General features: G+C 35.6%; 1 protein-coding gene across 3 annotated transcripts in view; it reads right to left on the bottom strand.

Annotated features, from left to right (window-relative positions):
* The window catches only part of HMCN1 (hemicentin 1), a 443,485-nt gene that overhangs the window by 198,056 nt on the left and 231,037 nt on the right, over positions 1 to 14,392 (bottom strand). For all 3 annotated transcript variants that reach the window (XM_012444401.2, XM_064370607.1, XM_064370606.1), the window contains exons 15-19: positions 13,428 to 13,586; positions 7,152 to 7,346; positions 4,078 to 4,173; positions 2,405 to 2,532; positions 448 to 592 (exon numbers count right to left, since the gene is read on the bottom strand). In XM_012444401.2, the coding sequence (XP_012299824.2) occupies positions 448 to 592; positions 2,405 to 2,532; positions 4,078 to 4,173; positions 7,152 to 7,346; positions 13,428 to 13,586 (723 nt within the window). The remainder of the gene's footprint in view (positions 1 to 447; positions 593 to 2,404; positions 2,533 to 4,077; positions 4,174 to 7,151; positions 7,347 to 13,427; positions 13,587 to 14,392) is intronic.

Here is a 14,392-nt window from a genome sequence, read left to right as displayed (position 1 = left end):
AGATTGTTTGGAGCACATGAGGTGACCTTTAGAAAAGCTTAGGTCATTTCTAGCTCAAGCACAAAGGGGTCATTAGTAAGGACACGCTTGTTGCACAACACAAAAAGAAAAGGCAATCTGGAGGGTGTAATGAGTTCAGCTTGTCTGAAATTAAAATGTATTTTTAAATGTAATTCTTTGAGAGCCGAGTTCACTTTTAACAATTAAGAAACCACTTACAAAAGCCCTTGGCCAGACTCAGCTGGTGACTCCCAAGAATGTCTTTTTGTGTACATAAAAAAGGGAAATCTGGAAACAACATTAACAATGTAGATATTGTTCAAGAAATAAGAAATAACAATTAATAAGAGATATCTAATTGTAGAGGAACAGAGTTATTTGATTAAAACATAGAAACGACTACTTTAAACACAGTTTGGAAACAATTACATTGGGTGTGTGTCTTACCATGCACAACCACAGAGGTAGTTTTGTTATTGGTCCCAGCAACGTTACTGGCCACACAAGTATATTCACCACCATCCTGAAGCTGAACTCTTTCAATATGGAGGCTCCCATCACTGCGCACAGTGATGTAAGGATTTTGGAGCAACTTAAAGGAAAAAAAAAGGTAATTTTTAATTTAAAAAGAAAGGATTTATGAGAGTCAAAAATGAATCTGCTCTTTTTTTCCAACTGGGTTACTAAAAGTCTATAGACAAAAAATTTTAATATTCTTAAGTGAAAAATGACGAGCATAAATGTTACCAAGAGTGTAATAGTACAATTTAATCCTGATATATCTCCAAGAAATTATACCTATTAATATTTATCAGAGTTAAGTACAAGCTAAAAAAAGAAAGATATAGACATGACTTGTGTAATGTTTCTGTAAATTTTGTCATCACTCAAAACCCAAATTTTACTATCATTATTACTTTTGGCTTAAATTGTTCTTTTCCAAGAAGACCTTATTACCACTAGCAAGTCATTTGATATTTTTATTTTGGCACACAGGTACTTATTCATGCCAAGGGAGAATGACTTACTCCGAATATCCACCCTTGTTAGGTAATAGATGCAAATATTAGTGGACAATATGTGATGTATGAATTGTGTCAGGGAAGGCTGGTAATATTATCAGTTAACAATGATCACCTCTAAATCTGTATCATCTATCCACACAACATATAAGATACTTTAGTGCTCAAATACTATCATTCTACAAGGGCATTTATTTTTAAGTGAGGTTTACTAATTTTTCTCAGGTTTTTATGCAAATATGAAATTTTACATCCACTTAGATGGATTTAATCCCCCCCTGCTTTTTTTGAGACGAATTCTCACTGTTACCCAGGCTAGAGTGCAGTGGCACACTCCTGGCTCACTGCAACCTTCGCCTTCCGGGTTCAAGCATATTCATTTCTAATCGGTACTTCAAGAACAGAGTGAGTCCCAATATTCTGGAAAATGAAAGGAAAAATCCTCTGAGCCAGAAGAAAATGTATTGCCATAGATAGCTTATTTATAGAAAAAAATTTCATAGAACTATAAATATTTTTTATATCCTTTCATAAAAATTTTACACTGAAAAACATTGACTATATATTTATTTTCATATAAATGATATAAATGACAATAAATGTTATTTATTTTTATATAGTTCATAATGAAAGATACAATGTTTAAAGTTAATAATAATAAAGATTGATATATAAAATGGAAGAATTTTATGGGAATATTAACATTTTATAATATACTACAAAGAAGAGCACAAAAATATTTAAGTGCTATGAAAATAACAATACTTGCTTCAGTTTTTCTATATTCTGAAAGGAGTTTACTAGTGACACTGAATTTAATATAAAATTATGAAAATTACAACACTATTTCTCCATTTTATTAATGCCAAAATAATATGAATAACAAAAATATGTTAATAATAAAGAAAAGTTTTGGTATACTTATAAAAAACATATTTTTGTATATTTATTAAATTGATATTTTAGTGATTAGAATACATTACTTCTTACTCAAGACAATCAGGAAGGTGGGCCAGGAACAGTGGCTCATGCCTATAATCTCAGCACTCCGAGAGGCCAAGGTGGATGGATTACTTGATGTCAGGAGTTTGAGACCAGCCTGGCCAATATGGTGAAACCCCATCTCTGCTAAAAAACACAAAAATTAACCGGGCATGGTGGAGGGCACCTGTAATCCCAGCTACTCCGGAGGCTGAGGCATGGGAATCCCTTGAACCTGGGAGGCAGAGGTTGCAGTGAGCCTAGATCCCATCACTGCACTCCAGCCTAGGCGACAGAACAAAACTCTGTCTCAAAAAACAAACAAACAGAAAGAAAGAAAAGCAGAGGAGAATAGAAAAGAAAATTAGGAATGTGAATGCACGCATTTAAAATGTTCTTACCATAGCTGAATTCTTAGTCCACCGACGTTCTGGAATGGGATTTCCAGCTAACAGAGTACAGGGCAAAGTAAGCTGCTGTCCTTCAATAACATTAGCCACTGAAGGGCTGATTCCAATAAGTGGAGCAACTAAATCAGAGAGAGCACAGGCACCTTCAACTCTATTTCACCCGAAAGGAAGGCAAACTACCTTACAGGCCCTAAAGACTATTAGACATGCTATAAAAACTTGAGTTTTCAGAAACAAAATTTTTACATGAAAATGAGTATGATTTTAAAAGTAAAGATAAAGTCTCCTTCTAAGTAGGGGGGATGCAAAAGGACAGGTAATACGTTAGTGTAGAAATAAAGAAGGTAAAAAAAGGATGTGTATGGCATGGAAGGCCTGAAATGTCAAGTCAAGATATTTGCACTGTATTCAGCAGACAAATGGAGAGTAACTTAAAGCATTTATAAATGGAACAGTAGAATCATCAGGACCATTTTGGGGGGAAATATTAATCTGAAAACTGTAAGTAGACTGGAAGAAATGGGAGCAAATAGGATGCTGTTGTAATAGCTTCAGCAAATACTATGAGGTAGACTCTCCTAGGTGGCGTGGTAAAGAAGTATTATAAATACGCCCTTCTCCAAAAATTTTTTTTTTTTTTTTTTTTTTAGCTGACTTGAAGACTCTTCATCTTTATTAGTAAGAAAGACAATTTACCAAGTAGTAGAAGACATAAGAACTCCAAAATAAGACATCTTATTAACTTATCAGAAGGGCTGACAGGGAGATGGTCTGGGCACAGTGGCTCACACCTGTTATCCCAGCAATTTGGGAGGCCAAGAAGGGAGGATTCCTTGAGGCCTAGAGTTTGAAACCAGCCTGAGCAATATGACATTGTCTCTACAGGAAAAAAAAAATTATCCAGGCATGGTGACCCATGCCTGTAGTCCCAGCTACTCAGGAAGCTAAAGCAGGAGATTCAGGCTGCAAGAATTCTCCAAAAATTAATGAATGAATTTAACATAAAAGCAAACTCCATAAGAGATTTTACTTGGAAAACTTACATATAGACAAATGGAGCCATATTTTAAAAATTGTGTAAAAGGATATTAATGAGAAACATGTATCTGCAGATATAAAAATTACATTAAATGCTATAATAATTTAAATAATGTAGTAGTATTGCAGAAATAGAATTCTGAGGATTAGATATGGAGACATAAACTTACCATGTGATCAAATGGGTATTTTAGTCACTGGGAAGAGAATATTCAATAACAGATATTGCAACAAATGTCTTACCACTTGGAAATAAATGACATCATATTTTTACCTCATATCATACACAAAAATAATTCCATGTTGACTAAAATAACAAATGTAAAAAAGGAATCAGAAAAGACCACGACTCTAATATGTGTGGGTTTGTGTGTGTATGCATGTGTGTATTCATATTTAGATTTAAAACAATTTATTTAAATTGACCTTCATTTTGGAGCAGATAATCTGTAAGCATATTTCCAGGACTAACATTCTAAGAAATATGAAATGTTGTAGGGAAGGGAAGGCTGGTCTAGTAATTAGTTATCTTTCTTTTTTTTAAGTGGCACAGGCAAGAGATGACATAGTAAAAGAAGTCTGATGATTTTGAAGACCATGGTATGCAGACATTCAATTGATCTTACCAAGTCCGGTCACTGTTATCGTTGTCTCTGACTGGATCTTTCCAAACTGGTTTTCAGCTTCACAAACATAGGTTCCTTTATCGCTTGCCCATAAGTCTAAAAAGAAGAACTCATTTACTCATCCAATTCCATCTATGGAGCATTAACTAAGTGCCAGGAACAGTGCTGAGATCTGTGGATGGAAAGTGTAGCACTGCCTTCTGGTAGGGGATGAAACATACACAGAAACCTGCCATCACACCACAGTGTAGTAAGTGCTAACAGAGTTCCAGACCATGTGCTCTGGAAGCAGAGGCAGTAGTAACTGCATGAAAGAAAATTAGAGAAGGATTCACATCAAGGTAATAGTATCTGAGTGGGTAGAATACAGGAAGGGCAGTCCAAATCTAATAGGTTACAAAGGCAAGAGTATGACTAGAAAAATCATGGCCTGTACAAAGAATGGAAAGCTGCACCATCAATGGACTCTGCACCACCACCCTGGAGGCATGTTAGAAGTTTGCAGGGGAGACTTTTTGGTTGGTGCAATGACTGGTGAGGCCTGCTGGCAAAAAACTAAAGAGGTAGGCAAAAACTAGAGGGGTGAAACGTAGCAGATTCGCAAAGGAACAATTATCCCATGTCCCGCATGATTTTGAAGCTCCCACTGGAAATGTGGGTATTTCATAATTTTGTAACTACGTGAGTTTACAACCTAATTCTGTAAAGGCAGAAGACAGACAGAACTTTAGTACTAATTGCATATCATCTTAGAAAATCACTTTACCAGCTTGGAGTTTTTGAGTCATCAATCCCATAATCCTGCATGAGTCTGCATTTGAGCTACTGAATTCATAATGATGCCACATAAATGTATACACATATTGTGCAGACAATGCCAGAGTATTTACATATTGAAATATATATTTTAATATAAATTACTTTCCCTCATTTTTCCTTTGTATGTGTTAGATATTTAAAAAATTTTTTATTATGTAGTTAGATCAAACAAATAGAATTAAGATAATAAAAGGAAATTATAAAATATTTGTAATTAAAGAGGGGTTGGGAGCCATGAAGCTGGGGACACATCCTGAGTTAGAGGTTGTGTGGGGATAGTCAGGAGACTGAAGTTGAAGAGGTGGACTGGTACCTTCTCAAGATTGTGGTTTTATCTTGTGAGCAATCAGGAAGGAAAGAAAGGATTTTAAATAGGGGAATGGGTGTAATCTTATAAATATCTTAACCAAAATAAGCAGTTTAATCTATTGGTGAGGTTTGAACCAGTATGAATAGTTCCATATTACCTCAGATAAAGAACCATGACAAACTTTCCATTCCTCTGTTAGCCATATGCATCTAGTTGGTAGAACCACATCTGGTAAACTAAGGCTGCATTCATTCTACATAGCAAACATTCATTTGGAAATAAAAATTCAGCAAACCACCCGATTAATAAATCATACATTAGTTCTAACTAGGATATTTTTCATATTACGAATTCTTGGACTAATTTGTGTAGAAATACAACATACTATGAGAACCAAGTTTATAATCACTAATTTCCTTCCAGTCACTTTAATTTTGACAGGCAACTGTTGCTCAAGATACTGGACTCTTTTATTCTTTTTATTCTTTCTTTTCTTTCATCTCTTTTGATCAACTTGTTTTCAGGTCTCACTTTTTGTTGACCTCTGGGTTGTTTCTCTTCATCACTATTTGAGTTTTTCAATGTTCCCTTTCTCTCATTTCTCTTCCTATCTTGTAGCGGTGTTGTTCTGAAACAGTACTTTCATGTACCTTTTCCTGTCTATCAAACTGGGAGCAGAGCTCTCTAAATTCTAGCTCATCAAATCCATTTGTTCACCTCTACATTTCAAGTCATGCACAATCTGACCCAATCGGATGTGTACTTCCCAGTAGCTACTTTTATGGGCATCCACTCAGAAAATGGACTGCAAACTACCTGAGTGAGAGACCTTATATCTGACTTCTGTCCACCATAGAGCTCACCACAGAGCTGAACACTGAAGCACTCGTTATCAGACAATTTAATTTACATCTCAAAGTTTAAGTGGTCAATGCACATTTGTTGATAAACTTGGGCCAGGCACAGTGCTTCACGCCTGTAATCCCAGCACTTTGGAAAGATGAAGTGGGCGGATCATTTGAGGTCAAGAGTGTGAGACTAGCCTGGCCAACATGGTAAAACCTTGTCTCTACTGAAAATACCAAAGTTATCTGGGCGTGGTCATGCCCACCTGTAATCCCAGCTACAGGAAGCTGAAGCAGCAGAATTGGTTGAACCTGGGAGGTGGAGTTTGCAGTGAGCTGAGATCATGCCACTGCACTCCAGTCTGGGCAACAGAATGAGACTCTGTACCCACCTCCCCACAAAAAGTAATAAAAATAATTAACTTGGCAATAACTGATTGAAAGCTTTCTATAAAATACCCCAAACATCTCATTATTTTTAAAAACACGATTAATTATCTAAATGCTTTTCCTCCCCTGGTAACACCATGCAATTATTCTTAGCATTATTTGAAAAAATACAAGGGGCTTCCAAATATCTGAATACTGAATATCTCATAAAACTTTTGGATGAGGAAGTATTTGACTTTTTTGGGGGTGATGGGATCTTTTGCTTTAGGTGGACACTGCTTTTAATAAAGGAGTTTCTGACGCATTCCTATGCATGTTGTTATGTACTGTTGGACAAAATAAATAAAGTTAACTGACTACTAGTAATATTTTACTTTCCTATACAACAATTGTTACAAGAATCAAGGTAATGTGACCATTTATCTACATAGTGGGCCAGGTGACTCTATTTGCAACAAGAAATGGTAAGGTATGAAGTCATATTGTTTCATAAGCCCTTACAATAAATTAATGACATACATTTGAATAAAATATAACTCATTCATGACAATTCCCAAATATAAAATGCCAGTCCTATTTCAAAGTAAAGTGCAATGACATAAAATACGTTGGGAAGAATTTACTCTTTTAAACAGCAACACCTATGTATAAAACATAAATGTATAATATAAAAGTACATATTTATACAAAATATATTTTCTTCAACCTACTTAAAATAAAGAGAGCTCCTGTTCTTAGTTGGCTGATGGAACTAACTGAAAAAGGTCTTGAGAAAATCGGCATGTTGTCTAATCTTCGCCATTTGATTGTTGGTTCTGGATAACCCTGAACATAACAAGGTAATGTCACATTCGAGCCAATTTCCATAGACACGTCAGCAGGTTCTTGTATGAAAACTGGAGGTGCTGGAAGATATTAAAAACAACAAAGAAGTTATTGGTATATTATACAGGCATATTAAACATAAATTGTCAACAGATTGAATTTGAATTAAATCATTGTTCATGTTATATTGTAAATTTACCCTGTTGATATTCCTCTCTTATGTAAAAACAGTGGGTGTTTCTTTTTTGCTTTATAAATGAAGGGAGGCACTTAGACACACAACCATTTCCCTAAAGTGATAGATGATAAAAGAGTGGAAATTTAAATCATAATTATCTTAAATAAAGAGAACCTTTCATTCTAAAAATTTATTTTCAATTTTAGTTTATGTCAAATTGCTGAAATCTTAAGACTGATTTTATAGATGAAGAAACTGAAATACAGATAGTTAATTTGCTAAGTGTCTCATGGAGTTGAATTATGAAGCCAGGATTAAAAACCAAGTCAATTAAACTTTGGAGTCACCATTCTTTGTTATTACATCAGCTTCCCTTTTTCTATGGGTTCTCCCAACTGCTCACAGTTGTATAGTTAGCAGGCTCATAAATGTGACTACAGAGATCACTTTTCTTCGCGTGGGAATTCTGAAGTTGATGTACAGTTGTCTCTCAAGCAGCATTAGTGCTTTTTTAGGACAGGTTAAAGAACCTCCTCCAACTTTGCAGCCTCTATAATTTCCCTTTATAAATGTTACTACCTAAGCAATCAGCATCCCTTGTTCTTCTCCAAACAAGGACTGACCTTTCTCATATCGGTATCTTGTTATTACCACCTCCCTCAAATGTAATGTCTGCTATTGATCTCTGGCTGTTGAAATATTGGCAATCTTTTAATCTGGTTGAAAAGGCCCCCCCTCTATGATGCCATCTCTTACCACTTGAGATGAGCATGATTTTTTTCTCTCCCTGAAGTTTCAGAGAACTCACTCTCTACCATTCTCATGGCAGTCACCACATTCAACCTGTTATTAGACTATGTTTGTTTTTTATTTCCTAGAGAGTTTATATTTGTAACCATATTTTTATCTTTTACAGCAGCTAACATAGTACTTTGTGCATTATTCATGGGCACTGGATATTTGTGAATGAATTTTTGAATCAGTATGACAACAGTTCAGTAATAACCCTGTGTGTGTGTGTGTGTGTGTGTGTGTGTGTGTGGTGCATAAGAGTATATGATATACCTGGTACATTGAACTTTCACCTTTGAAAGAAACATGGCAATTTCAGAATCCCTCTATTTATTGAACCTAAACAAAATTAAATTAGGTTAAATGCCACAACTGAACAATATGTTTTTAAAAATAAATGGCTTATCAATGTTTAGATTTTTCTTAATTCATCTATATGGGAATTTGACTTATAAAAATAGGCAAAATAAACATATTTTGAATATAGTTAATAGATTAGCTCATAACTTGCTTATCCTAAGTGATATGGTTTGGATCTGTGTCACTGCCTGAATCTCATGTCAAATTGTAATCCCCAATGTTGGAGGAGGGGCCTGGTGGAGGTGATTGTATCATGGGGGCAGATTTCCCCCTTGCTGTTCTCATGATAGTGAGTGAGTTCTCATGAGATCTGGTGGTTTAACAGTGTGTAGCACCTCCCCCTTTGTTCTCTTCCTTCGGCTCTGGCCATGTAAGATGTGCTTGCTTCCCTTTTGCCTTCTGCCATGATTATAAGTTTCCTGAGGCCTCCCTAATGCTTCCTGCAGAGGCTACAGAATGGTGAAGCCTCTTTGCTTCATAAATTACCCAGACTTTGATGTTTCTTTACAGCAGTGTGATAACGGACATTAATACACTAAGTCTCTAAGACATAGGTACTTTTCTCTGGATAAATGGAAGTCATTTATTCTAAAGCAGGTGGCTGTCCTGAAAAATAGAAGTTAAGTTTAGAAGTTTCAGGATATGTTAGGATCAGAGCATGGGCAGGTAAATGCGGTGATGGACAGAAAATAAATTCCAGAACAGCACAAAGATATGCAAAAGCCTGGAATCAACGAAGTACTTGGAAGCAAATTCAGTTTACTGACACATTACAACATAGGCATTGGTGAAAATGAAGACAAATTTCAATTTTCAGAACTAAGAAAGCCAAGAACAAACTTGAATAAAAAAGGATAAGCAAATCTCAACCTATACCAACAAAACTCAATTAAGACAAGAGAAGTCACCTGTTGTAAAGCAGCTTTGAGAACAGCATCATGCACAAGACAAGCACAAGGCCAAAGAATATATGTGCTGGTATCACAAAACAAGGCAAATGAGAATACCAGGCACTAGGTAAGCAGCCAAGGCAGCATCAATGACAAGCAAACCTCAAAAATGAAGCAACTCCTAACACAGCCAAGAAGCTTTTTAAATACTTCCTACTCCTGAATGTGGCCAACATGAGCTCCAAGTGAATTACAGTGGGTAGGTGGTAAATACATTAATGAAACTATGGGGAAGAAAAATAGCAGTGAGTGTAGTATGGTGCACGGTGCTTCTACAGAGGAAGCTGTTTGCTTAGAGAGGTGAAGAGCACACTAACTGGCCTCAAATGGCAACTCTACTATTGTTTCGTCTCTAAGTTCAGGAAAATTATTTTACCTCCCTTAGTTAAAATATCTCCATGAACAAAAAAGGAATAATAACATTTCCTATCTCATGTTGTTAAAAGAGATGATCTTTATTCATCATGTAGCATATAATAATCACTCAAATATAAACTCTCAATAAACATATTGTAGAGTTAACTTATTAAATCTCAACTAGAGTTTACTGTATCTAAGGTTAATTTCAATGTAGGCTTCTTCATAGAGTCTGTTAGGATGACGTTTGATCCTGAGATCCTAAGTATTTGTTTGCAAGCATCTTGAGATCTGCACAGGGTTAATGCCACAGTATAACTTTGCTGTAACTTACATGTAGGTATGGCTGTGTACACACATTATTCTGTAAATATAAAAATCACAAACAGGTTGACCACCTTGCTTCAAAAATAATTTCATAAAACTATTCTAGTTCCCTTAGAGACAATTAAATATATATGCTCCATGTGGTGACTATTGCAGAGATTTTATTTCTTAAAATGACTGGACACATTGTTTTGGTTCCACCAAACCACAAAGCATGAAACCACAGTCTAAGGCTCAAACCCTGTGTGGTATGGAATGCTGCAAATAAAATCACTGCCAAGCCAACTTTTTGTTTGATGTAGCCAATCCTTTTTCCTTCCAAATGACCTCACAATTTACTATCCCTTTTTTCAAAGGACAAAAAGCATTGGTAACTTTCCCTGTTGACCTGAAATGTCCATAATTTAAAACCATGATAATAATAGGAAAAAGGACACTCACTACAAGAAGCTAGAACTCAAAAATCACATAGAATAGCCTTTTCGTTATTTTTGGTCTAGTGTTGTTGATACGAAGTAATATGCCCACAAAAACAATCTGAAAGTTCAAATAGCTAAATGATATGGACAAAAGCATGCTTTCTTTCCTAAGTCATAAGCTACTTAAATTTATGCCCAATAGTTTTGCAACTCAAATGAACAATTTTATGCACTACTAAGCTTAGTACTTAACTTGTCTCAAGCCCTTTCTAAAAAAAGTTAAGCTGAAACAGTGGCTTTCACATTAAAATCCCAAGGCTTAATCTTAAATACTAAGCTGCTATTATATAGGCATTTCCATATTATTTTTCAAGGTTCAAAGAATCAAAATGATCAGTTAATTTGTGAAGTTAATATTCATTTACATATTTCATTAAACAGCTTTAAAGGAACAGCAGTAACAGCTGATATGCTGGGTGTATGTGATGATATCTTGTTTTATCTTTACAACCAACCAATGAGGTAGGTACCATTTATATCATTATTTTATAGATGAATAGAGTCAGGCAGAAAACCCATTCTCTGTCAGAGTCCACCATTTATTTAACCACTATCTAAGTTCTGGGGAAAGTTGTGATTTGATGTGTGTTTACCTTTAAATCTAATAGTGATAACTATAATTATCGCTACGACTGTGATTTGCATGGTTCTTGGCATTTACGTCTTACATCTGCTAGAATATGTAACAATAGTGTGACGTGAACAGACAAGGTCTATTCAACCTTTGTAAGCTACAATGAGAAGAATCTAACAGCGAATATGGAAATAGTTAATACATAACAGAAACATGAATGGTGCTGACTTTAATACTAAGTTATTTGGCAATCGTTAACAACGGTCAAGGTTATAATAAATAATTTGGCTTATGTTGACGGTTCTGTCAAGACAATTACTGGAATAAATGTTGAAAAAGCCATTGTTTTAGAAAGGGTCACAGAGAATGAAGATCTTGAGTATAAGTGAAGATAAAACAAAGTTAACTTCTGTTCAAGAAATAAAGCATAAATACAAAACATTTGTTAGGATGTCTCCTAATCCAATGCAAGTCACCCCAGCACAGATAGCCTGAACCCTTATATGTCATATCACTGGACAGAAGAAGGAACCTGGAAATTCCAGAAGCTAAAAGAGATTATCAAGAAGGCAGCAAGTAAGCAAAGAAGCATGTGCAAAAGATCCTTACGGTTTCTACAACCTTTGAGGGGACTGAGGGTGCAATTACCTTTTTGCTGGGAAAAATTACTGGGACACTTTCTTCCTCTAGAGCTAGACAAGTCTAAAAGAATGTTGGGTAAATATAAAATATCTGTGCAGGAAGGAGGTAGAAGGAGAACTAGAAAATGTGGAGAATTAAAATGTTGTACTCAGTGTGTTTCTTGTAAACAAGAATTCTCTATATAGTGACCCTCTTCATTTGGGCCTTAAATTTCTAAAAGCATTACTGTGTTTTACATCCTGCTTGCTGGTAGATTCAGAGCTACCCTCCACCCAGAGGTTCCAATCTTACGTTCAAGGCATTTCTCTTAATAACCACAGAGTTTAGTCATGGTTCAAACACATCTTACAGCATCCTAGACAGATTCTATAGTGGGTCTTTGTGGTCATCTCCAGCTTTGTTGAATCTCTCCCAGGGCATAGTCACCAAGAACGCAGAGAGCTCACCAGACAGCTCAGGGGCAAGGGCATCACGAAAGATCCCAGAAAGCAAAGATTTAGCTTACGTGAAACAAAATATCAAGTTTAGCTGGACATAATTTTCATTAAAAAATTTAAAACAGTAGAACTAAAATGTTTGGTGTTACTACATTCTAAAAAACAATAAAAAGCATTTTATTTACAGTTCTAACTTTCACTTTAAAAAAATCTGGGATGAATACTGTCATACACCAGTAAAAATATAGGACAATTGAATGAAATGTCATATTTTATAAGTTCTAAGTGACACAAATGTTAAATTATCTTAAAATTAAACTGCCAGGTTCTGTTTCATACAAAGTGAACTCTGTTTTATGTTTGACCACATTGTGTAGAGATTTATTTTTTAAAAGAGACATGAGATAGACAAAAAAGAAGGGAGGACCAAACCTCTTGAGTAACCTACAGACAGTTGTCATGCTCGCACTGTATCTTCATTTGGTGATTGACATTTATTTGTAGTTAGTGCTTTATTTTGCACACTGAGGAGTAATTGCTATTGAATTTTTTTTAAGTAAAAGCACAATCTGCTACCTTTACTGTCATCAACAACATCTTCAAACTGTGGTCTAGGGCCAAAGTATAATTTCTGGCCTCTAGATGTTGATACTTAGAAATTTGGTGGCAGAATGGATGACTCTTGGTAGGGAAATGGCAATCAGTGATATACTGGTGAAGCTTATAGTCTCTGAAGTCAGACAACTTGAGTTCAAACATCCAGGTTCTGCACCTCCTTAGCTCTGTAACCTTGATCAAGTTGCTTAGCCTCTATAAGCCTTAGTTTCCTCATCTATGCAAAGGAGATAATTTTAGGATCTTCCCATATAAAAGTTTTTCACACAGTGAATGGTACACAGAAAGCACCTAGTAAATGCTAACTAACATCATTATATTTATATGAAACGCACCCTCTAATTTTGTCCTTCTGACGAATAATTCTACTAAATCATTTCAAGGTTATTAAACATGAAAAACAGCACATCAATTTCAAGCCAAATTGGCCTATAAGATCTGGAGGCTTACAGCCAACATCCAGAGTTATCTTGCCAGTCGCTCTTCCAGCCTCATTGATGGCTACACAGGTATAATCACCAGCATCCAGATCCTGTGTTTCTTGAATCTTCAAAAGTCCCAGCAGAGGGTCAATAATGAGGAATGTTGAGGGCCTCAACTCAAGATCTCCTAAGTCAAAACAAAAGGGAGAACATTAAACACTAATGTATTAAAATTGTTTACTCGGCTATTGGTTTAATTTTAAAACTTCCAAATAAAGTTGATTGCAAAGGTTTTAAACACAAGTGTTTGGCAGCACAGATACTTTCTACAATCTAAAATCCAGACCTGTAATAAACTGTGTACAAATTTTTCCTATTTATATCTGTATGTGTAACTAAATAAAAAAGAAGGAGCTCTTTGAAGCTACACTGGAGAACCAGGAAAGCCTGGCAGTCACCTAAAAGGCTTTGTTAGGTAAGAAGAAAGTGGGGAAATGAAGGTTGAAAGGAAGTTTCTACCATTTTTGTGGCAAGATGCATTTGATTACTCAGATGTTTGAGAGACCAGAGGAATTTTATTTAAGTTAATGACCAGTGCCCCAAATTTCCCGAGAATCACTTTTATTTGAAGGCAGAAGATGCTTCAACCAAGCTGTGATTTAGGTTAGGCTTTTCCTTATACTTCCCCTCTTCCTCCTCCAGGGCATCTCCTTACCAAAGAATAGAATTAATCAGGATGACCAGTATTATAAAAAAGTACACAGTACTGGAAGTTTAACGCCAGCTCAGTGTCCACATCTTTTTTGTTTGTTTTGTAAAGCTCCTGGAAGCTTTTAAGATCCTGACATCAAACATGTCAGGATCTTAAAAGCTTCCAGGAGCTTTGAGGGCCATTGCTCTTAAAGTTTCATAGTATTCCCAGATGTCAAGTCTGAAAAGAAGGTATTGTCTAAAATGTCATACAGCAGCCATCTGACCTTGGCCTGAGGACCA

Source organism: Aotus nancymaae, unplaced genomic scaffold, assembly GCF_030222135.1.
Source record: "Aotus nancymaae isolate 86718 unplaced genomic scaffold, 86718_ANA_hifiasm-v0.15.2.pri h1tg000108l, whole genome shotgun sequence".
Taxonomy (NCBI): Eukaryota; Metazoa; Chordata; class Mammalia; order Primates; family Aotidae; genus Aotus; species Aotus nancymaae.
This window is presented reverse-complemented; position numbering and strand designations above follow the sequence as displayed.